A 26,276-nucleotide genomic window follows, 5' to 3' on the forward strand; every position below is an offset into this window, starting at 1 on the left:
CCTACCTCTCTTCCCCTTTTCTGTGTGTGTGTGTGTGTGTGTGTGTGTGTGTCTGTCTGTCTGTCTGTCTGTCTGTCTCTGTTTCTCTCTCTCACACACACACACATACATACACACACACAGTGGGTGGTATGGAGGGGAGTTATTTGGAAAATATTTACCAACTACAGAAAAGTAAAAATAGAAAGGGCATGACAGCATGTGGCTTTGTATAACTGATGCTCCCTTAAATAAACAGGGTAAGTTTCTGAAAGTAATATGATTGTCTGTGGTAGGCATGAGAGGTGTCTGTACTATAGAAAAGTAGTACAGTGTGAAGGCTGTTGAAAGATGATAGCTATGAGATGCTTCTAAACAGGAGCCTGTTCACTTACATAGTCTATTCTAAGGGTCTTTGGACTTGATTTTGATTAAAGAAAGCATTGGAAATGAGGCTGCAGGAATCAGTTCTACCATGTGGATCCTGGAATTGAGCTCAAGTTGTCAGGCTCAGCAGTAAGTACCCTTACCTTTTGAGCAATCTTACTGGCCTTCAGCTCTATTTTCATCAATTTCAAAGTTGTTAGTAAGTAAGCATGATTGTCTTAATAATGTGAAGTCTTTGATGAATTCAGAAGACAATTCCACACAAGAGATACTGTGATAGTGCTGTATGTGGTAGTACCAATGCATTCATGTAATGGTTAAAGCCTAAGGCTTTGGCTCAACCTGCTCCGCTTAGGAGGTTGTTCTGTATTACGGCCTTGTAGAAAAGTTAATTTATCTGAGTTTTCATAAAGATGATGCTTAGATGATGAAGATTTCCTGTCTCATTCTATTAAAGTAAAACAGTACTTTACAATGTCAAAACCTTTTTAGTCTAATGGTATTTGGCCTGTTTGTTACTTTGACATAGCTTGTTAAACAAAGTATTGTAACATATTCATACATTTAAATACATATTTATATGTCTTAATCTTCCATCCACAATTTCAAAAATCAAAGAAAGTTGTGTTTGCAACTGTTTATTCTACGATACACACACACACACACACACACACACACACACACACACACACACACACACACACACACACACACACAAATCATTGAGTATTATTGTAAGAGACTTCCCCCAGACACCAATAGAGATACTATGTTATCTGTGGTATACTATCTTTTTGCAAATCTAAAAATCTCTATAATCTCAAGACTCCTGATGCTATCAGTTTTAAGTTTTATTAACTTAAAAACTTTAAGTTTTTACTTTTTGAACTTTCATATTTCAAAGGTAATTGTGCTATTTGTAGTGTCCTGATAATTCTTTATATTTTTCCCATGGAATTAATCTGTCCTATGACTCAGCAATACCACTTCTAGATACCTAATCCAAAATAAGTCAAAATTGAGACTCAACAATGCCTGTGTGAGACTTTTCAGAGTGGCTATATTCGTACCATGTCCTTCAACTCGAAGCAGGCAACAATCTATAACAAGAGAATAGATAAAAAATGCTACTTGGCCATTAAAACAGTCTGCTCCTACAAACAGCCTGGATGAGTATCTTAAACACCTTACTGAGAAAACCTGAACACTGAAATTGCATGTACCATTCTCTTAAATTCTAGAATTGAAAAACTGAACTATGGTATGAGAAAAGCCATATTAATGTTAGTGCTTAAACACAAGGAGAAGCTGGTGGAAATGCTCTGTCTTCGTGTACATTCATCAAAACTGGCCAAGTGTGTCACTTTAAATCTTGGGGCGTCATTGCCTATAAATTGTGCCTCAGATTTTAAAGCGATTTTAAGGTAGGGTTAATAAAATTGAAGTGTTGCTGGAGGGCTTCTCTCCAGGTTCCACCAAGCCCCGCAGTCCCACAATCCACGTATAAAATAATCACTCAGACGCTTATATCACTTACAAACTGTATGGCCATGGCAGGCTTCTTGCTAACTGTTACTTTATCTTAAATTAACCCAATTTTATAAATCTATACCTTGCCACGTGGCTGGTGGCTTACCAGAGTCTTTACATGCTGCTTGTCCTGGCGGTGGCTCAGTGTCTCCCCCCTCAGCCTTCTGCTTCCCAGAATTCTCCTCTCCTTGTCCCACCTACTTCCTGCCTGGCAACCTACTTCCTGCCTGGTCACTGGCCATCAGTGTTTTATTTATATAGAGCAATATCCACAGCACTTCCCCTTTTCTTCTTTTTTTAAAAAGGAAGGTTTTAACTTGAACATGGTAAAATTATATATAACTAAACAATTACCGAGCAAGAATTATAGTTACAATATTAAAGAAGATGTCCTATCTATCTTATATTTGTGAGTTTAAGGTTTTATATCTAACTTATCTTTTATCATAACTGAGGAAATTACAACTATCTAGTTTCCAGGCGCCTCCCCTCGCCCCGCCTCGTAGGCGTGACAGTTGCCAGAGTCTCAACGGGGGTTGGAACTTCCAGATCCAAGCTGGAATGGCTACCCACTACATCGAAGCATTAAGGAAATTGAAGATAATAGCATAAACAGTGTAAAGTACAAATTTTGACCTCATACAGGTTCTTAGGAACAGTTGTGTTTCCAAACCCCCACCCCAAGTAATTATTACACCTGACATAGATATGCTGACTTGATTAAAATACCATCTAGGTGTATAACTTGAGGTCTCAGAGACAATTGTGGTCTATGAGAGAATTCTTAGAGGAACTAGTTGAGAGCAAGTTTTCTTATCTGAATTTACATTTGAAAAAGAGTTTTAGGCAACTAAATATGCTAAATTTCTGTTAAAAATGGGACAATAAAGTTGAAACAACCAGGTTTATGTGAAAATAATTCTGTAATGAACTTTATTTTTATTGTCTTGTGTGGAAATAACACCCAGTATAAAAAGTGTAACAAGTGGTAGGATATGAAAATAATAAAGCTTGTTCTGGAATGTGACAACTGGGTTTAGATTCTAATTCTGTCACATAACTTTTAATGGGGATCAGACACATTAATTAATTCAGCCTTCCACAGTGGTCACACCCTAAGTTATTGTTACATCATCATCATGTAGGTAGTCCTGTTGCTTATCCACTTCGATGATCTCTGCTCAGTTTTTAGTATTCTCGGGCCTGCCAATGACTCGGCCGCGTGTATGTACATATACTGATGAAAATACGTGCATTTCTTCTACCATCTTTCTCTTTGGCATTATCCCCACAGTTGATGGGAATCATCATCATAATAATAATAAGCAGTCTAATTCAAACATGTTCGCAAGCACGTGTTCTCTTTACAGACCATTTGGTCCTTTTTATGTTTTTGATGGAGGTAACTTGTACATCTTTTTCATTGTGACTGAAAGCGGGCCTGTTGCTGCTGCTGTAGATGTAACCAATCGTCTTATTAAAATAAGAAACACAGAGCCAATGTAAAAGAGAAAGCCGAGAGGTCAGAGCTCAGAGATAAAATCTTTCCTCCTGCAGTGCTCCTAGCTTCCCCGAGAGAGAGCTTCTTCCTGTTTTTCTGTCTTTAAATAGTCTTTCTGTTCTGCCTTCTCATTGGTTGTAAACCCAACCACATGACTGTCTCGTCACTGCCTGTAAGTACCGCCCTGCAGGTCTTAAAGGCGTATGTCTCCAATATTGGCTGTATCCCTGAACACACAGAAATCTACCTAGCTTTTCTAACCACCACACTTTTGCTATGGCTCTAATAGCTCTTACCTCAGGGCAACTTTATTTATTAACATAAAATTAAAATTATATTTTAGTACAAATAAAATATCACCATATGCTGCTGCTGCTTTTTTTTTCTTTTTTCGTTTTTAACATTTTCATATTTCATTATTACATAGTTTGAATTTGAAACAACTATTGATAAATTTTATTTTGCATGTGTGTGTGTTTTTTTTCTTCGAGACTGGTTTTCTCTGTGTAGCTTTGCACCTTTCCTGGAACTCGCTCTGTAGCCCAGTCTGGCCTCGAACTCACAGATCCACTTGACTTTGCCTCCCGAGTGCTGGGATTAAAGGCATGCTCCACCACTGTCTGACAGTATTAATACTTTTAATGAGCAGATTTAGGAAATTTGATCATAATAGATTTCTACTTCTTCCCTCCCAATAATAGCTCACATATTTTATATTTGACCAAATAAGTCATTTAGTTTATTGATCTTTATACGAATTGATGAGGATCAAGGAATCCAACAAATATGCAAGTATCTTCTTCCTGTACTACAAAGGCAACTTTTTAAAGTTGTCGGTGGCACATCAAATGTTATTTTCATAATGGTTTCACTTATATGTTTCTTTAATTCTGTGTGATTTATTAAATACCCACTCAGCAATTCTATTTTCTACAAATTACAGTATGTCAATCCCTGTTGTAAAGAGCTTACCATTTCAATTGTAATAGAAATAGAAGACTGAGAAACTTGCATATGTCTTAGTAATAGCCCTCCCATGTTTCAGCTGGACTTAACCCTAAAGTGGGGAGACACTGAGTGCCATAATATTTAAAGGACAAACTTCCTAGTCCTTTTTTTTTTAACCACTTGTGTTTTGCTTTTGCTAGTTAAAATTTGTGATGTAGAACTCAGACATTTGAGCTTTGTCAGTAAAATTAGGTTTCTCATACCAGTCATTTAATAATTAAATTTTAGCCAGGAATGGTGGCATGCCTTTAACCCGGCACCCAGCACTTGGGAGGAAGGCAGGAGGAGCTCTATGAGTTCTAGGATAGCCAGGACTGTATAGTGATTCCCTGTCTCAAAACAAACAAAAATTAATTCCAACATAATTTTGGGATCAGTATATAGGGATTAGGTAGTGATAAATAATAAAATCAGGACTATTCTAATGGCTCTTAATGTGGGAGTGGTGACATTCAACAATCTGTAATTAAAGACTGAAATCATAGAAGGTAGGGGTGGTTCCTGGAGACCGTGGCATTGGAGTTGTATGAATTAGTAGATCTTGGAAAGGGGAGCATACAGTGTAGCTAGAGATTTTCTCTCCAGGTCCCACCAAGCCCCAGCAGTTCCGTAGCCCACTTATAAAATAAACACACAGATGCTTAAATTACTTACACTGTTTTGCCTTTAGCTCAGGCCTACCATTGTCTAGCTCTTACACTTAAACCCAGCCCATTTCTGTTAATCTATATGTCTCCACATGTTTCATGGCTTTTTACCTGTTGCCTTTACATGCTGCTCCCTGGGTGGCAGGTTGACATCTCCTGACTCAGCCTTCTGTTCCCAGAAAATCTCTTTGCTTGTCCTGCCTATACTTCCTGCCTGGCTACTGGCCAATCAGCATTTTTTTATTACAGAGTGATATCCACAGCACTTCCCCTTTTATTTTTTTTCAACAAGGAAGGTTTTAACTTTTACATAGTAAAATTACATATAACAAAACAATTATCAAGCAAGAATTACAGTTACACTATCTAGTCTATTTGTATTTGGCAAAATTAGAGAAGATATCCTTTCTATCTTATATTTGTGAGTTTAAGGTTTCATATCTAACTTATTCTTATTATAACTAAGGAAAATTATAACTACCTAGTCTTCAACTACATCAAAGACCTCAGAAGGATATAATATTACCTGAGAAACAGGAGACAGGCACAAGCAACTTTTGGGAGTCTTGCGAGAGTAGACAGAGACAGCTGGCAGCCTGGACAGTCATCCAAAGTTCTTTTGTGTCTGTCTTCAACCCACAGGCCTAGAGTCTCCCAGTCATTTTTCTCTGTGTCCTATAGAATGTCCGGCAGTTTCCTCTGCGAAGCAGGAACCTGAAGGACCATTTCTCCAAGCAAAGTTCAGTGGTCACTTTTCTATGGGTCCTGCATGTCCAGTAGATCAAGCAGTCCAAGCAAGAACAGTTTCTTGCCCAAATGGCTACTTTTGCCAAGAAGAAGATAAACTCCATATAGAGTGTCTTTGATGCCCATCCTCCTCTCTGAAGTAAATCTTGTGCTGCCAGGAGCAGACATGTCTCACTGTCCAGAAAGTCTATAAATTTTTAAATCATTTTGAATGCCATATTCTGTAGGTCTTTGAAGTGTTTGAATATTACCTATCTATCTGAAATATATCTATGTATACCTAGAAGACTTAACTAACATGGCTACGAGTATGATTATCATAGATGACTAATTATTAATCTATTTTTTAATTATCCATTACAATTTTAAATGAGCTATACAAACATAATACCGTAAACAAGTGTAGAAATATACACATAGTATAACAAAATTAACTTGAAATTTGTATCAATAAACTAAAATCTATACCAATGTAAAACATTTCAAACAAGTTGTTGCTCTTTAAAAGTAGGTTCATTAATCCACCCTTTCATCCTATCATATCTATATCATATCTCCTTTTCTTCTTTAGAAAGAGATTGCAGTTATAATCAACCTGATTTAAATAAAAATATTGGTTTTTCTCTGTCCCACACCAGAGGGTTCTTCTGATATGGGACAAACGAATCTCAACATTTTTAAGCAATATGTTTGGGTTTAGAGAAGGAGTGAGCCAATTCCATCTCCAAAGCCAGCTTGGTATATTTGGGAATTTGGATGTAGCTTCTCTTACTACTTCCTGCTGGAGGGAGGTGCTGTATCCTATGGGGACACAAATAAAATTTTAGTATTATGGAGTAATCCAAGGGTGTATCGTCTGAGTCAGTTGCCTTGAAACCGTTCTGGATGTTGGATCATCTGGGCCGTGGTGTCATCGGAGACCTTTCAGGGGATCTTGGCTGGTCAAACCTGATGTATCTTAATCTGGAATAAATCCATAGCATCTGGCTTTCTGTGGAAACAAAAGCAGAGCCTCCTTTCCAAAGCAACATATCTTTACATCCAAATTTTGAAGTCAAGGTATCTTTAAAATATACATTGGCTTAACTCAACAGCTTTTACAATCAAATGTCTTTCTGCAGTTAAGAATATCAAAGAGAACATAATCCAGATTCTCTGTGTGATATCCATCTTTACGTGGCTTATTTTTTATATTAATTTTACTGTCTCTTTAAAGAATTAATTTTTTTAAAACTATGTATTTTTTATATAACTGTATATCACTTTTTTTGTCTCTTTCAAGCCTACATATATTTTACACACATTGTAAAACTATTCCATCTGAATCTGTCTTTATTGAACCTATTGCTTTAAACTACAGCATTCTAAGACTGAAATGGCTCTGTGGCTGCTGGCTCCACCCACTTCAGCCTCCCAACATGGCGGTGGTACATTTACCGCCAGCTCTGGGAGCCATCAACTCTTAGAAACAATGGGTCTATGCTTTTATCGAAGCAGCATGTAACCCAGAAACCTCTTTTTTTTTTTTTTCCTTTTTCTTTTTTTTAACTAGCAAAAACTATATCCACCACACAGCATAGTGCGCAGCTTGGAGACACCTCTGTGTAACATAGCGTAGGTCAAGCCTACATGCACACCATGAACCCGCCATAGAGTAGCTCAAACCCACAGGCTACCGGTAACTTGAGAAAGACAACTAGGAAGCTGTTTTTAGCTCCATTTTAGAATCTTTTTTCTCCGGTTTTAGGTGGAAACTCTTGCCAACACGTTGGGTGTCATTTGTAGCTGAGTTTTCTCCAGTCCTGCCTGGCCCACAGTCAGGGCAAATCTTTCTTACCTGCCAGTCCTGCAGCTGCTCAGACCCAACCGAGTAAACACACAGAGGCTTATATTGCTTACAAATTGTATGGCCACACCAGCCTCCTTGTTATCTAGTTCTTATATATTAAATTAACCCATATCTATTAGTGTATAAGTTGCCATGTGGCTTTTGGCTTATCAGTACCTTACATCTTGCTTTTCATGGCAGTGGATAGCAGCGTCTCTCTCACTCAGCCTTCCACTTCCCAGAACTCTCCTCTCTCCTTGTCCCACCTATATTTGCTACCTGGCTACTGGCCAATCAGCATTTTATTTATACAGAGCGATATCTACAGCAATGCAGGAACACATAAAGAGCATTTGCAAGTAGGCAAATGGAAATAAACACTAAGACATTAACAGACTTACTCTGGTCTATTGCTCTATAAAATCTCGGAAAGAGCAAGATCCCCTTGAGGTGGTAGTTTGAGGAAGGTTTACAATCTTTATTCAGATAGTAAGAAATCACTGTAGACATGAGAATATTACGAAACATTGAGGGAGAAGCTATGTTTGGGGAAGTTTGTCAGGCCTTTGGATCTAGATCGGGTGTTTAGATTGTGGATGTATTGAATGATAGGTACCACTAGCAGCCAAATTCACTCGTTTGGGTAGTTTAACAGTAATGACTTACCAAGAGTAGCAGTGGTTAATGGAAGAGGGGTGAAACCGTGGTAAATGGTATAGCCATCCTGGTTTCTGTCTGTGTAGTCTCATTAGCCTTAGTTCCCTTTTCACTTATAAATACATCCTGTGTGGGTTCATGATGATCCTAAAGATAGAGGGCTAAAGATAGAATTGATAGCACTTGCCAGGTACATTGAGGGAAACCAAGAATAGCGGTATAAGGAAGCAGAAATAAGCATTTAGAAATTGAGTGATTATTGTTAGTTCACTATTGTAGTTCTAAGAGTCTGTCTCTTGATGTGTAGTGTTTTGGTTTTTATGTATGTATAATCTCAAATCCTTTTTTCTATTGTTTCTCTTGTGTAGGCCGAAGGAGAAGATAGCCTGAAGAAGATGCAGCTGATGGAGCTTGCAATTCTGAATGGCACCTACAGAGATGCCAACATTAAATCACGTAAGGAGCCTGGGGCAGGATTACAGCTGTTTTGTCTGCCATCCTGTTTCCTTTTGGTACCACAGCATAAAACCAGTTGAAGTAATAATAAAATAGCATTTACAGTATGACAAAGAGCCCCATTTTTTTTTTTTTAATGCTTCAGTAAAACAGTGCCCTGCTCAGTTTTATTTTATGCCAACATACCAAGTTTGGGTTTGTAAATTTACTTTTCTGCTGTGTGTGGAGGTGGTTCAAGAAATGTACTATCCTGTTAACTATCCAGTTAAGACTTTAAACTTGTTACGTTATTACTTAAACTTGTTACGTTATTACATTATGCAAGAGACAAAATCTTGAAAGTTTTTTTTAAAAAAATCTCATTTCAAGTGTCTAAATGAAGTGGCCCTGCTATTGAAGTCTTTCCTTTCCCCTTGCTTGCATGTTTGCACTCATGTAGTATTCTGGGTTTTTTTTTTGTTGTTGTTGGTTTGTTTTTGCTATTGAAGTTCCTATGTGAGTTCACAGAGATCAGTATGTGAGAACTGTTTTCAGCTCATGTTCTCCTTCCCTACCATGGGTTGTGGCATAATTTTATAAGCTATCTGAGAGAACAGTGTTTTATAAAATTTGTGGTTTGAGACAACATAAAGTTTATCTGTCAATTGATGTGAACAGTTCATATTTAGAGCAGTGATATTTTTCTTTCTTTTTTAAGGCATTAAAGTTTAAAGTTACAGTCAAAATTCCCAAAGTTAGGCAACCCAGTGAGTTTAGCAATAGTTGCTTTATAAATGGTTGCCTTTAATTTACTCTTAATAGTCACGAATTTAGTGATAGGACTGCTTTCTGCATTCTTTTTCTTATGCAGTAATTCCTGACATGCTGGAAACACCCTTAGTGCTTACTTAGCTGACTTAATTGGGGAGTTTTCCTAGACTTCAAGAGACTTAGAGCCAAAGTTGTGCTTTGGAAAGAAACCATATCTGTTTCTGTGGACTCCTGTTACAGGTTTTACATTGCATCTTTTAATTTGAGATTTTTTTTTTTTTTGGCTTTGCATGCCCTTATAGTCTCACAAAATGTGTTAATAGTGGATATATCATCAAAGATATGAATAGTATAACATTTTAATGGTGTTCATTTTTTTTACAGTGGGTTTTTAATTTTTGCATTATTTTTAATCATGTTGGTAAAGGGGAAGCTGATTGCATTTGATTGGTGTGCTTTGGCATTTTTGTGTGATCAGTGCATGTTCTAATGATTTCCTTTTATTTTTCTTCTTTCCTGCTTTTTCCTTTCTTTTTCCTACTTCCCTCTCATTTCCCCATGTTGTATACTGCTCTCCCTATACTTCTTTCTAAATTTCTTTGCTTACTGTAGCAGCCCTTGCCTTTTCTCTTGCAGCAACTGCCCAGGCTGCCCCAAGGATCATCACTGGGCCTGCGCCTGTCCTCCCACCAGCTGCTCTGCGTACACCTACGCCAGCTGGTCCTACCATAATGCCTTTGATCAGACAAATACAGACCGCTGTCATGCCAAACGGAACTCCTCACCCAACTGCTGCAATAGTCCCTCCGGGGCCTGAAGCTGGGTTAATCTACACACCCTATGAATACCCCTACACGTTGGCACCAGCTACATCAATCCTTGAGTACCCTATTGAACCCAGTGGTGTGTTAGGTAAGTATGAGTTCAGTACTAGATGGTTAATTCATTCCTAAATTGTGGTGCCCCAGACTTTGAAATGATGTTTATCAAATTTAGAGAGGCAATGTAATTTTTATTAGGAAAGGTTCAAAACTAAATATGTTTTTATTTTAGTTCTTCACAAGAGTTCTCCTATTAAGTTAGCTATACTTATTTGTTTTGAATTTGCTTTAGTATCTCAGAATCACTATAGATATCCTTGCCATGTACTTTCTCAAATAGACAATGCTTTTATTACTTAGGTGACTGAAGTTGTTGAGTTTTAGGCCATTCTTGCCACTTTGTCCTGATGGCCTCATCAGTTCTACCTCACAAAATTGGTTTTGTCTCACAGGTTTACTTGCTAGCTCAATTTTAAAGTTCTATCATATTGAGATTTTTATTACATTTCTGTTATTTGTGTATGTATTTAAATATTTTTGATCACTTAAAGGTTGCAGTTAATAGTTGCAATTTTAAGGGTTTTCAGCTTTGTCTTTTGAAGTTCTGATTAACATGACCAATATTTTATAATTTCCATAGTCACTATGAACTAGATGACCACACATCAGCTTAATAAATTCTGTCTGGTTAGAGGCAAAAATTAAAGTCATATAAACTCATAGGTTTACATGATCAAAAGCAATATTCTTGAAAAAGACATTACTGATGCCTTTTTTTTATAGAGTGGATTGAAATGCCAGTCATGCCTGATATTTCAGCCCATTGACTTGCTGGATGAAGGACTAGAATACAGCAGCTGTTAGAACACGACCAGTCAATGTGGAAAAAAACAAAAACTGTTTCTGTGTATCCCCACTGTTTGACCAGTCAGAATTTTGAAACTTTTTTCCCCTGAATTGTGTATGACCTTTGGTGCTGCGTGCTTGCTATTGACTTTTTAGAACTTTGATCTTTTAAAGGGCTCCCCTCAGTTTAATATTAATTGGAATATCTTTAATGAACTTGGACACAAAGATTTAAACTTGAAAATTCATTGTTCGTTTAAAGAAAGCCACAATGCTTTGTATGTTATCTGTGTGTGTGCATGCACATAGGTGCCTTTTGTTTTACAAATACATTTTATTGTAATGTTTTCTGTCTGAATCATTGTATAAAATAAGCCAGAATTATACCACAGAAATGTTAGTGAGAGGCTGTGTTCCGTTGCACATTTCTTGAAGCATTTTTTTTAAATAACATGTAACCTGTAACCTTATTTAAGTTTTCCTTTCCATTAATACTCTGTCCTGTGGCCTTGTGCATGCTCCTTCCTAGAACTCCTCTCTGCTGCACTCACAGCATCTGTTCCTGAGGAGTTAACACTCTTGGCTTTCTGCAAGTCTGGGGCTCCTGACTCTTAGTACAAGAGCTCTCTGGTTTTGCCAGATAGAATTCTATTTCTGTGCAATCTGCATATCTAAAATGAAAAAGAGATTCTCAACCAGTTTACTGCTTAGAGACAGCAAGAGGCACTGCTGTAAAATTTCTCATTGTAAGTTTGGTTTGGTTGGGACGTTTATAATTATGAACACTTGAATATTAAATAAACCAGCAAAATTAAGAGCAAAATATGCAGATGCCCAATTAGCATTCTCAAAGTTCTTAATAATAAGTACTAAGTGAGAAAAATATTCAATGATTATTGTTATTTCTTGCTTTACCACCTAAGCAGTAAAACTATGATATCGGCCCTCTGGAGAACTGAGAAAATTACTTTAAATTCCCAATTTACAGTAAATTTGCACACAGATAACATGCATGCTTATATATCAAGTCTCACATTATTTTAAACTAAGCAGTGCCCTTCAAAACAGATGCAGACATGTGTGTTAGTGGTAGTGAGGAGATTGGTGTTAGCATCAAATCTTCATTGATGACTAATGTTTAATTCCCTTCCTTTTATCTTTAGGTATGGCTTTCCCAACGAAAGGCTAAGAATTCAAGAACGGTCTTAACCGAACCCTCATCAGATCTGAATTTAACCAATGCTTAGTCTCAGCAGCCTCCGGGGAAAAGCTTAGCCTAGCAGTCAGTGACTTACTTGCACTTTTGCACATAGATATAAAGTAAAATGATGTTATTAATTTGGATTAGTCTGTAATACTGCAAAGCAACGGTAATTTATAAAAGGAGTGTATAGTAGTATACTGACTGCTAAGTGTACTGTACTGTTTGCTTTACTAATCACCTAATTCATTGCAGTTCATACTTATTGACTCAAAAGTTTAAAACCACAATCTGTAGGCTTTAAGAGTTGCTTTTTAAACCTTTTTTAAGTGATAAACTCTGAAAGTTAAGGTTAGCAAATACTTGTCAGTATTAAATGTGGCATTATTTAAGTAGTCCTGCTGCAAGAAAGGCACTTCAGTGAATATGTGACTAGTAAAGCTCAGCTACGTCTGGTTCTAATAGAGCTCATGAGACACTGTGACTTGGGGACTGTAAATGAAGGGATGAAGTAGGTGGAAGGCCAACCTGTTTGAAATGAATGCAATATTGATAGATGCATATATACATGGCATACTACAGTTAATTTTAAAACTACTGTGCCTTAACGTGTTTCTTAAGCTTTTGTAGTAAGTGAACATTTGAGATCCATTTTGATAAACCTGCTGTCGATGTTTCCCTTATGTATGTTTTCTAACTTTGTCTTGGTAATTGCAATTTAACTAGGTGCGGTGGCTACTAAAGTTCGAAGGCACGATATGCGTGTCCATCCTTACCAAAGGATTGTGACCGCAGACCGAGGTTAGTTTAGTTCTGCAGTTCTTGTTTATAAGCAATGCGCTGGGTGTCCATCAAGTTTGCAACACCACACCTGATGGAAAGATGTAACTGTTTACCTGCACACCATTCTTTTCCTTCCCTAATTAATTTAATAATTGATTGATTTAAGGTTGGTTTTGTGGTTTTGTTTATGATTTTTTTTTTTTTTGGTTTGGATTTTTACCCCTCCCCTTTATATTTTAATTTATTAAATCTTCTATTACATATCCTAAGATTTATTCCAGTTAAAACATAAATTAGTCAATTTGAGGAGCTATTAAATTTTTATATTACTGTGGCAATTTTTAGTAATAATTATTGCCAAAATTTACCCTTTAATTGTTCTGAATATTTGGGTTGGTACTGCAGAATGAATTGAACAGATTATGTTTTCATGAGAGAAGTAAAGGAATTTGCTTCTGTGTAATTTTGGAGAAAACTAAAGATTTAATTTCCATTTTTCTATATAGTAAAACATTGAGCCACTGTATAAATATGAGGGTATACATGTCAAGTACTTAGCTAAAATTAACAGTCAGGACTGTGAAAATAATTTTCATGTAGGTGGATACTTTTTATGAATTAGAAAATGAGTTCCCTCTTGTTCTATTTTCTTGCCAAAATGGATTCTTTGATTTTTGTCATTTGCTGCTAAAATATAGTACCTGAAGGTAAACTATCCTGAAGTTCTGTGGTATGTGAGATCCAGCTGTTTGGATATCCTTTTTGACTAACCTGTGACTGGAAAACAAGTCTTCATTTTTCTCACTTTCATATTTGAAACTTGTGCTCTATACATACCCTTGGACCCATTTTAAAGTTATTTATGCTTATTTGAGGAGCGAGGAATGGTAGTTTCGGTTTTTTGACATTGAATTGTTTTTTACTTTTTTGTGTGGTGATTTTGTTTTTGCAAGATTGGAATCCCAAGCATAGTAGAAAAGGACCTAGCTCACTTGACATGGTTACCCTGAATACCCATCATAAATATTGGACACACTTGTTTTTTGTGTATTAGAAATAAAATGCCTTTCCAAAGACATTTATGGTATTATATAATATCATATATACTGAAAACTTTAGCTAATGTATACATTTTTATGTAGTGGTTATTCATTAAACAAAATAAATCCTTACCTGTGGGAACATCCATAATAATAATACTCCATGCAATTGTTGCAAATGTGAGCGTATCAACCATTCTATCAGAATCACCTAGAGATAGGAAGTTAGATGGGGGAAGGTCACTTTAGTTGTGGGCAGTCTTACAAGTAATTGACGCTGTATCATACTGCTAAAGTCTAAAATAATTCTCTTACAAAGTGTTTTGATTTTGAAGTAATTTTTCTTCTTAGGTTTTCTTTCCCTGTGTTCTTCTTAGGAGATTTTCTATAATTTTGTTAACACAATAATTCTTTCTCACTTTGTACTCCATAGCCTTCAGGTAGTTGAAAATATTAGACCAAGATCTTACTATGTTTGGAAAAGGACAACACATTCCATACATGGCTCATTCGTAGCTGTGTTTATTTTGATTAGTTATATTTGTATTTGAAATGCAATGTCAGCAAACCGAAATGCCCTCTCCCTCTCCCTCCCTTCCTCTTTTCTTTTTCTATAAACATCGCTTATGCTTACTATCACCACATGTACTCATTGGGTCTAAGGGAGATGACCGAAGTCCTTGACTTACATTATTTTATGATACTACTGTTTTCTCTATTTTTTTATTTTAAAAAAACATTTAAAGATTATTATTAGCATTCATTTGATGCAAGGACACAGCCCAAGGACACACAACCATGTAACTATGTGTGAGCATTTAAAGTGGTTGCTTACTGAAAACAAACCCACCTCCATGCTTATTTCAAAATTGGCTTGAAACTTAAAGACCAACTGACTTGTAACCAACGATGAGTGATTTTGCACAGTTGAGATACCCATGTGCACTGTAGGAGGCTAGGCCATGGCAGAGGGTGAGTCTAGATGGACTGGACATGATGGTTTCTTTGTTAAATATTCCACACTCAAACATAATCAGAAATTATCCAAGTCATGATCTGATCAAAACCGTTGCTTACACAAATTAAATTTTGGAGAGCAGCATTTTTATTTTTAAATTTTAAATAAAATTCCACTTCCTTTTAAGAAATTCAGGGAAGATTTGATTATATTGAAGATACAGTATTTTTGTAGTATTTATAAACTGTCCTAATTGATAAACTATAGAAAACATTTTGTCATACAAAGGTGAATAAGTCTATTATAGAGAACATTTAAACCCTGTGAACATTGCCCCACTAGGTTTGATTATGAAGTGGCATCGAATCTAAGTTTGCACTGAGCATCTTTTCATTCACGTCTCTCCTGCCTTTGTTACAAGGGCAACAGGACAGAATTCTTCTGTCCAACCTCAGAATATAGTAGAAATAATGAAGCTGTTGAATGAGTCTTACAAATCATACTACTGTTAAGTGGACCAAGTTTGGTGAAGTGGAAGGTGACAGGTTGATTAAGAAGGAGCTACTCAAGGACATTTGGAGGGATAACTTTTCCACTTGAGAACTACTTTATGTTTTACTGTAATTTTTTTTTTAATTTTTTTGTTCTTTTTTTGTTACTTTGCAAAAGAAAATAGTATTTACAGGTGGCTTCTTTTAAAATATAAAAATATAAAGCAGGAATGTATATGAAATGTCAGATTTTATTGTATTTGCAGAGTATTAGCTTTGAAATTGAATAAAGAAAGCTGTTTGTAGTTTTAAAATGCCTTATTGGTATCAGTTAGAAATTTCTTCTATTTTTTATGTACTTAGAGTTCTTTGAGGTATAGAGTTTTAAATGGCAGGATTTTACAGTGTTTACATGCAAGTGCATTTTATAAGTGTTCTATATGTGTAAATTAGTATTTTCAACTGGAAAGTGTTGGCTGGTGCAAAAGGCCTGGCCTTTTTCTGGTTCCCATGATGTTGCCTACACTGCTAGACTACAGTATTGCTTTGTATCATGAGGCCAAGAAATTCCATGTTGTTTGTAAATAGAATAATTGAAAAAGCAATAAACATTTATTGAACAAAAGAAACCTTGTTTGGCCCAGAGTTTATGTTGAACCAAATTGTTCATAGTAATTTAAATTTCTTTAGATTCATTTCTGTTAATCATCAGTTATTAATAATCACATCCATCATTAATAGTTGCTTTATTGCTTGCATCTGAGAGAATACTAATGCTTAATAGCAGTCAGATACTCATAACTGCACTGACTGTTCAAAGTTCTTTATACCAAACCTATTCATCATTGTTTTCCAGTTTCCTTCATTGACTGCTACTAACTATTAGTTGTTAGCTGTATTTTATTTCTATTTTTTCTGTTAACAAGTTGGGTTTTTTCCAAATTATTTTTGTGGGAGTGGGCTCTTCTTCATTTGTTCAAATCATGATATGAAATTGTCATGATTTTTATTGTATTCTGTAGATGGTGTCAATCAGTTTGTCAGAATTCAACATGCTTTTTTTTATTAGTTGTGATTAGTTTTTCATGTTGTCATTAAGCCGTCACTAGCTGAAACTAATCTCTTCTCTATCTTTTCTTTTCTTTTTTTTTGTTTTTTGTTTTTGTTTTTTGTTTTTTTTTTTTTTGTTTCTAACCACCCAGCCGCCACCGGCAACTAACCTATGACCTTCTGACCTCTGAACTCTTCACCCAATGATGACCTGACCATGCCTGCCTGCTGATCAGTTAACTGGTAATCGCCTTTGCTTGCCTGTCGTCAGTGCAGCGAGCTGAGGCACTTGTCCGTTCGTCTTACCATCTAACCAAACAAAAGACAAAGAAATTGTCCTCCAACTCAGCTTCCCTCCCCCCTCCTGTTTGGGTGAAAGTGGTTCTAGAACCTGCACTGAATAGTAGTAAAGCAATAAGGCCCGATTCATCCCACAGCACTGATCATCTTTCAATGCCCCACCCCAAGCGAACGGTAAGAAGGCCTCTCTTAAGAAGGGGAGACAGATGGCCCTAACTACTCAGTGACAGAGGCAGTTACTGTGAGAGACTTGTAGGAATCTTTTTCTTCTCCTAGCGAAGTCACAGCTCTCTCTGAATGTACTGTGTGACAATGCATCATGCATGAACCTTCGGTCAGGGATGTCATTGGTGAAGTGACTTCACAAGTATTCAAAATTTGACATGCTCTTTGTTTAGTCACTACAGTGCCCTCAAAGGGCGGAAATCGCAGCCTTTTATATTGCCTGCCAAAATTTGAAGTATTAGAACAAAGTGTGCCATGAGAGAAAAACTTAACAAGGAGTTTTGAAAAGTAATGCAAAGAACAAAACTGCAACACTATTTTTAAAAAGTTGAGTATCTGAGTTAAAATTTCCAAATCTTTATTTTACACCACCTTAAAAATTATACGAGAACAAGGTACATGCATTATGTGTCACATTACTGGGCAAACTGTTCAAATATTTTTTTTAAACCTCCCTGTATAGAAAATATCATTAAGGATGTAAAAGCCATGCTTGCCTATTTGCTGTATACATGTAATGAAATTGTAGATAAAGTGTAGTGCATTGAAACAAATGAACAAAAAGTAGATACTTTTACTATACAAGGGTGCTGGTGCAGAAAAAATATATATATTTTTGGAAATGTAGCATTTTATACTTTCAAGTGTTATAAAAAAAAAGAAAAAGAACAAAGAAACCCTTTATTTCATTAAATGATTTTTTCTGGTGGTTGTCAAGAAACAAAAGACCAAAAGAGCCTTTTTGTCTTTGTTTTTTATTTTTTAAGTATTGGAATAAGTCTAAAGAAAAAGAAAGTGCCTTATTTTCCTTCATGGTCATTTAGTCAAGTGTCCTGCGAGATCAGCTCCTCCCTCAGAGTAAAAGTTAGTGCATGTCCTCCATCGCCCAGTATGTGAAAGGAGATACGAGGGGAAACAGATGAGTTGATGCTCTAAATTATATGATTTGTGTCTCGTTATCTTGATGCCAATTTGCCAAATCTGATACTGTGAAAAAAAATGTGATAGCTTTTCTAATGTTTGACTAGTAAATTTTAAAACGTCATTCTTTTACAAATCATAATTGAGTACTTTTGGTTATTACCGTCTTCAGTGTTAGTTAGCCCAGATGATTCTGAGGTTAGAAAAAATTATGTGAGATCTGAACATCAGTTTACAGACAAAATTAAATTAGAGCTTTATTTTATTTAGAGAAGAGGGATACATTGAATTTTTTTCTTAGTAATTGGAGATAATTGTAATGCATAACAAACTTTTTCACAAAAACAAATCTTTGAAATTTTTTATTGTAGAAAAAGTGTTAAATAACCCCAATTTGATCAGACTTTATGTCATACCAGGTACTTTGTGTAGTCCATCTCTGCTGGCTTCAGTAACTGCTCTTTAGTAACATACCTTTTTGCCCCATTTTTTAACTTTAAAGGAATGTGGAAAGCTAGCATCACAGTGCATATAAACGCTCAGCTACATTCCTTTTCATCTTAAGTTTCTCATAAAGTTCAAACAGTTTTGTAGTTGAAACAGTTTGTATGCAAAGCCTGCATCTAAATACTTGAGTTAATCAATCATTAACTGCTCAGTACCAGATGTGGCAAATCTCAAGTGATAATGGACTCCTGGCTCATCAACTCATGCCCTCTTCCATACCGTCATGGCTTCACAGTCAAGGTCAGCAGGAAGCTCATTGGGCACCTTCATGGTGACCTCGCCATTTTTCTGTCTCACTTGGAACCATTTTCAGTTTATTTACTATGCAATAGACAGTCCTTGTTTTGTACTCAGCTAGCTTTGGTTTAATGTACCACTGCTTTGTCTTTCTGTTATACACGTGGTGATTTTGATTTCTTTACGATATATGCTGTGCCATTTTGATTTTTATTTTGTTTGGTTGGTTGAATAAATTTGCGACACTCAGAACACTTGAGGTGACAGTAAACAAACAGTACCAGTATTTGATCCAGTCTCATCTCAGCTGTGTTATACCTGGACATTTTAGATGTTTATCAAAGGTCTTTTATGGGGAAGAAAGTAAATGTAAAACAATAGACGTGTGACGTTTATGAGTAATGCTGGCTCTGAACAGACTTTGAAAACTTAGTTGACAAGTGTTTTGAGTCAACTGAAAAAGCATGACTTTTGGAATCTCTGAATGCCTTGGTTCTCAGTATTATCACTCTATTGAATTTTTTTCTTATTAAAGTATGTAGTTTTTAAGACTTTTTTCCTGACAGTATTATGTAATTTTTTAGCGTGGGTAGATGGGAGTGTCGCTAGTATGTTACCATACAGCTGACATGTATTTTTTTGTCTATTCTTTATTATCTTAGTAGTTTCATGCTATGTATGTACCATAACCAACCTATTGCCTATGAGAAACATGTAAGATAATGTATTTACAGCCATTGTTACAAGTTTATAATGTATTTTTCTATCTTGTTTTATATGTATGTTATATAACATTCAAAAGAATTTTTTTCTTGATTGAGAAAAGGATACAAAATGCAAAATCCACAATTTTGATAACTGAAAATTGCCAATTGTTTTGCAGTACTTTATTATATTGGGTGTCTTGTCTTTCTTGGGCTTTTAGTTAGCTGATGAATGAAAACATTAGACACTTCTGGGTTTTAGTTGGGATTTTACATAGCTTGCATTTTAATTCTTTGGTTCTTTGCTGTTTCTATTAACCCATAGCATTATTTTAATAAATGTTATAATACCAACCTACTAACTCTGGACTATGTCTGTTTATTAACCTTTTTGTGTTTAATGGAAATAAACAGATAAATAAAATCTGGAGTTCCTGGACTAACACTGAAGACGTGACCACAGATAACATAGTGTGACTTGTTTTCTGTGTTGTCTCTCAGCTGACAGCTGTGCACACTACTGCTGAAAGCTTTGGGGGCTCTGGCCGTTTGCCTTGGAGGGTAGGTGCAGTGGAGATGGGAACAAAGTGGCGTCCCTTTGAGCCAGTCTCTTAGTCATGCCACCGGCCTTTCAGCATCTGCAATACTAATTCCACACTCTAGTTTTCCTGCTCCAAATACTCGCTGTCTGCTGACAGCATAGAGAGTCCAGAGATTTATTGTAATGATGCACCTTGAGAAACCAGTTTGATTCGTTGTTGAGCCATTTACCTTAACTTCTTCTACACACAGGCCATTTTCAGTCACATCAGTAAGAGTCAACTAATTTTTTCCCTGTGTTGTTTAGCCAGCTGCTCCTATTAAAGCTAGGCTGCTTCTCTAGGAGTACAACCTAGTCTTGTCGTCCCCCCCCCAATCCCCCACCTCCACTTCATCGTATTAGAGATCTCAGGTGGCTTTCCTCTTACACACATTCAGAACAGCCTAGGCAATTACACAAGAAGCACACAGGGATGAACACTGTAATCTGACATGCATGTGGTTAATTTCTAGCATAGAATTATTATTTCACTATCCCATGATTCACTTAGGTATGCCCTGTGTAGAGGGCCCTCTAAGTATAACTTCTTTAACACTCAAGTCCATATATGTCACAGATTCATAATTTCCTTGTCTGTGGAAAAAAAATTGTTGTACATGTTTTAAAAAAAGAAACATGGTGAATTTTACTTTTGTAAGTAATGGTTTTTATTTTGAAACTGTATTTTAGAATCCATAAAATGAAGGGTTAAATTATAAGTTATAACTTTGTGAAAGCATACTGCTAAAATATTTTGTGCATATATGAAACTCAGAATAGTGAGACTGGTTTAATAACCACTGATCATTTTTGACCCTGTACACACATGAAATAATCTCTGAGAGGAGGAGGCCTTATAGTATCATTGGTTATACAGGTTGCCATTGCCATAACAAGTATGTGTAGTACTCTGAAAATTTGAAGGTGCTGTCAGTTGCTGCACACATTTTTATGGTATCTTGAACTTCTGTGCAGTTAATATCCTCTGAAGCATGCAGTGAGAGTACTTCATGTATGGCTGTGCCTTATTACCACCATCCTTACTGAAAACGTTGTTCAAAGACAGTTTGACATGATGCAGCTAGCTTTGCAGATCACATGTTCATAGCATTGCAATATTGCAACAGCCAAATTCCTGGGATGGGATGGAAAGTTAGTTCTAGAGTCACTTCATTAGTTGATGCTATTTGATGTGTTTTCCTTCAAAAAAGGCTGTTGATACTAATGCACTTAGTAAAGCATTTTTCTTTTTCTTTAGGTAAAATATCTAGGAAAACATGATAGGAAAAGTATATTCACATCATTGTAGTGCAGCATCTTCATATGTCAGTGCCCATGTGAGGGAGTTGTTGAAGTACCTTGTCCATAAAAAAATGTCTGTGCACACGAGGTGTTTGGTGTAAAGGGTCTGATTATGTGTGCGTGCAACAAAACCATGTTAGGTATAAATAAAATTGCTGGTTGTGGTTGCATTGCCTAATCAACATTTCATCAGTGAAGTCTGTGCTTTGTTGTTATTTTATGTGACTGGTGTGTGCGTTGGGAGGGGTTGTTGGCTTGTCTTGCTGGAATGGGATGCCTGTCTATTCCTTGATGACAGCTAACTAGTATAGCATTCTCAGCCTGTGATTTTTTTTCGTGATGGAATGAAACATGTTACCAAATTATCCATTAATTGAGCAAAATTTATTCTGTGAAAACTTCCTGGTCTCTCACGTTAAGTGTATAGGATAATATATATTGTCACAAAGTATTTAATACTTTTAAAGTGGGAATAATAGCTTAACCCATTTTATGGACGGTATCATTTTAGAAATATCCATGGTATATTTAGTACCTGGTTTCTTCTATATAAAATTACCTAAATTGAGTTGTCTTTATTTTGAAGAAACTTTAAAAGTATCTACAGCTGGTGCTCAATGCTGAATCAAACTGGTTAACCTGAAACACAATGCACTCCTTTCTTTGTTTCTGCTGCACTAATTGCCAGGGATTGGGAGAGGAGGAGCAGCAACTAATCCATGGTAGGTAGATGTAGGCTGTGGGCGCTGCAAACAGTGACTGGACAAAGTGCAGGTCACATTACTTGAAGAGACACTGGTGAGTACTGGGATAGTCTCAGCCCCCAGGATAAATGTTAACTTTAGATCTCTTTAAAGGTTCTATTATTACAAAGTTTTGAGCCAAATATATCTATTGTGGGTTATATTACATTGGTATGTATAAAAATCTTGAACTTGTGGAAATTGTGTGTGTATACATACATATATATGTGTATATATATATGAATAGATACACATGTGTGTATATATCTATATAGATGTAGGTGTGTAGATATGAATTATGTTCCCAAATCACACATGAATGGGAAACTGCAAATGACTGTACATGAGGTACAATAAAAAACTGGACAGTGTGCATGTGCTACATCTTCTCAAGCCAAAAATAAACTGAAAGTGTGGCTGGCCCTTTCACAGAAATACCGAAGTAAAGAGCACACTTTAAGTTTTTATTGATCCTTTAAACACTGCTTAGAAAATTCAAGAATCTCACATTCTAGAATTCTAGTTTTTAACAGATCACTGTTTAAAAGAAGGAAATCGATAAACTGCGATGTGCTCCTTGACTGGTCTGTGCATCCAAAACACCATGCTAGTCTTTAAGAAACATTGGTACAGTTTTTAGGTAGTTTTCTTCTTCTTTTTTTTTTTTTTTTTGTTTTTGTTTTTGTTTTTCGAGACAGGGTTTCTCTGTAGCTTTGGTAGTTTTCTAAATGTAAGAATTTCTTGGGAGAAGGATGTAGCTCAGTTGCTACCTTTGCATGTCACCATAAACAAAAGGCGTTGCTTACCAAATCTTGGTGTCATCTATTACATGAAGAGGACTAATATAGGTGTGTGTCTTCAACAAAGTGGAAAAATTGCTAAGATTTCTCCTAGTAGCTTGACACCATTAAAAGTTTCCTTTTGACATGTAACCTTTACAACTCTTTGTACTGTAAGGTACTTTTTCTTGTTACACTTGTAAGTTCCTCTGCCTTCTGTGTGCTTAATCACTGGGAGGGCATCCTTTTCATACACCTCCAAAGGCAGCCATGGTACCAGGTGTGTAGATGGGCAGCCCTGATCTTTTGATGACTTAGCAGGCATTAAAAGTCTAAAGATTACATTTTTGCCAAATCTTCCCTTCAAAGAAAGACCCTGTTCTCACAGTAGTTAAGCTAAAATAGATTCATTGTTTTCCTGGTCTCAGAAGACATCTTTGGCAAGCCCACTGCCACCCCTTACAGTACCTAGCTAGAGTTACACATGGGCAGTTTTTGCATTGTCTGCCCAGGTCTAGAAATATGATTTTGTATCTTTAGACACTATCCTGCCTTCTCAAAAAAGGTTGTCATGCTATACAGATCTTTCTGGGGTAAAAAAAAATAAATAAGATGAGAGTGATCTATGAGTTGGTTGAGAATCTTACCACTGGGAGGTGACTCAGGTAAAATGTTTATCCTGTAACCCTGACAACTTGAATTTGATCCCTGCAATCCAGAGTCTTCTAACCTCGACATGTACCATGGCATGCAAAGTTCACACATACCACAAACACAATAAAGAATTTTTAAAAACCACTGTCCTTTATACAATTTGTATTTCTTACAGTGAAGAGCATACTCAGAATTGGGTGGCATTTGGGGATTTCTGTAATTACTGCTTTTTTAAGTAACAGTCTGGTTAGAAAAACTGCATGGATTCATAGACTATGATTCATCTAAGTGTATTAAAAAGTTAGGGGGTGAACTGAATGGGAACAAAAATGAGGAAAACGTTCACAAGTCATGTTTTCTTGCAGGACTGAGTTAATCCTAAAATCCTCAGGATCATTTTGAACTCATGGATGTTGGTAATGAGTGCAACACCTTGGCTATACTTGAAACATGTTTGAAAAGTTGCTTTTGTACTGTAGAATTCTAAGTAATGCAGCCTATAAAACGGAAAACAGATTAGTGGAAAGAGTATAAAGTTGGTTTGAACACATTGCAAGCAGATGTCCAAAAATAAAATAACTTGCAGGATTTCAGGTGGAAAAGGTAAAACTTGAAATTCGTGAGTGAAGTGTGACATGGAAGATCTGAAGCTAAGATTAAAATCGGCCTCTCTGGTTGACACGTAACAGGTGAAAGCATTCACCACCCAGCCCTAAACCCAGATGGTAGGAGACTACTCTGACTTCCCCCAAAGCTGTCCTTTGATCTCTACACACATGCTGTGGCATGCACACACACATAAAACTTAGTATCTCAGAAAAGAAAGCTAGATCAGCAAGTCAAACAGTCTGGTCTTAGGTTTTGGGAATGAAGTCTCTGTTCTCTAAAGGGGCAAATTCTCAAGTCACTGGTGGGCATGACTCCACTAATCGGTATGTTCAAGAGCTGTTTGTTAATGCTGAAGCTTCCACCAGAAAATATCAGCCCTACTTCTGCACTCAAAGCTCTTTCCAAACTTTCTCCAAACTGAGCAGTCCACAATTTCCACACAACTCGGATTACAGCTGAAACATGACACCTCAGTCAGATGGAGCCCCAGCCTAAAACTGGCTTAGGTGTCCCAAAAGTCACTTATAGAAACCATTGCTAAGGCACACTAATGCTTCATTGACTAAAAATTGTGAAAATCACAACTGATTTGGAATGATAAACCAGTGCTCAGAAGTATCGTGTGTTTTCAGTTGTCATTGGGCTCCCAAGTGAGAGTCCTGTGACTGTTTTTGCAACAACTAAAACCAGTTGATTCTAACTTTCTATTAGAAGCCATTAAAAAGTATAGACAGGCTGGGCAGTGGTGACAAAACGCCTTTAATCCCAGCACTTGGGAGACAGAGGCAGGAGGATTTCTGTGAGTTTGAGGCCAGCCTGGTCTACAGAGTGAGATCCAGGACAGGCTCCAAAGCTACACAGAGAAACCCTGTCTCAAAAACCACAAGTATAGACAGGACTCCAAAGGACTCAAATGACTAAACATGAACAGCATGGGCTGGAAGTGTACTCTCAGCATGAGGTGACCAGACAGCCAGTGCTGCAAGGACCATGGTGGGGGCCTTGCTAAGCTGCTCTCAGGACAGTTCTCTGTCTTTCAGGAAACAGGAAAAGTTGGGCCTTAGAGAAGGGCTGCCTCACACACTTAATACCGTGATTTGTGTAGCCTTATCATCTTCCCTGTGTGAGGCTTGCTTTTCGCCTTTGGACCTAAGAAAAGAGAATTGAGTGCCACCTTTAGGGCTCCATTTTTGAGTCCATCCATCTGGGTGTCCATGTTTCTGTCCTACTTAGCACTTTTCATAATGTGGGTATTGCTTTAAGGGTTAGCTCAACAGTCATCCCTATGCTTTCAAAGAACAAGGGACATGTATGATGGCTGTCAGAGTTAAGGTTAACAAGAGCTGACAGCAGCCGACAGAACTCAGGACTTAAAGAAGGGAAGGTGTATTGTGGCTGCTGTTTTAGGGTCCAGTCCAGTGTGGTTGGGAAGCTGGCAGCAGGACCATGAAGCAGCTGATCACAGTGTCACAATTTAGCCTCAGTGTGGAACAGGGCGGAGTGAATGCTGCTGCTTGGCCATTTCCTTTCGATTCAGTCCTGGACACCTGCTCTTGAAATGGTGCTGCCAGCACTTATAGTGGGCCCTCTCAATTAACCTAATCTAGAAAGTCCTTCACACGTGTCCAGAGGTTTGCCTCCGGGGATCTAGAGCCTATCAAGTTGATAAGTTAATACCCATGGTTTACCGTTCTGTGTTCACAGCAGTTCTGTGTAGAGATGAGCACTGATGTCGCAGTGTTTTAGCCATGGACCTATAGAAAGAAGAGCTTGTCCTTGTTCAATAGCAGCTGTTTTCCTTTCTAACTGCAGGACTGAAGTCACTAGTCTGCCAAGTAAAAGATAGAAAATAGTTTTTAAATTCATGTATTTATTTGCAGTGTTGGATGTAGAACCTGGGGCCTTGAGTATACTGATAGAGTTCACTGAGCTACATCCCCAGCCCAAAACAAACTTTTTGAAGGGATAAGAAAGTACTTGTCAGTCACTCGGAATTTGCATTTAGAAACCTACATACTTACATTGTTCCATGAGT

General features: G+C 36.9%; 1 protein-coding gene across 7 annotated transcripts in view; it reads left to right on the forward strand.

The window, feature by feature from the left end:
- Positions 1 to 23,777, forward strand: part of Qki (QKI, KH domain containing RNA binding) — a 142,658-nt gene extending 118,881 nt beyond the window's left edge. Inside the window, exons 5-8 of one of the 7 annotated variants that reach the window (XR_013045152.1) lie at positions 8,653 to 8,740; positions 10,103 to 10,402; positions 11,095 to 13,159; positions 16,833 to 23,777. Coding sequence is in view for 6 of the 7 variants with exons in the window: in XM_076552884.1 (XP_076408999.1) it covers positions 8,653 to 8,740; positions 10,103 to 10,402; positions 13,085 to 13,159; positions 16,833 to 16,849 (480 nt within the window). In the remaining variant the exon portion in view is untranslated. Of the gene's footprint in view, positions 1 to 8,652; positions 8,741 to 10,102; positions 10,403 to 11,094; positions 16,260 to 16,832 lie in introns of those variants that run through there. The other 6 variants (XM_076552884.1, XM_076552885.1, XM_076552886.1 and 3 more) reach the window with 6 other exon arrangements.
- The last annotated feature ends 2,499 nt before the right edge of the window (positions 23,778 to 26,276 follow it).

This window comes from Peromyscus maniculatus, chromosome 16 (genome assembly GCF_049852395.1).
Source record: "Peromyscus maniculatus bairdii isolate BWxNUB_F1_BW_parent chromosome 16, HU_Pman_BW_mat_3.1, whole genome shotgun sequence".
NCBI lineage: Eukaryota > Metazoa > Chordata > Mammalia > Rodentia > Cricetidae > Peromyscus > Peromyscus maniculatus.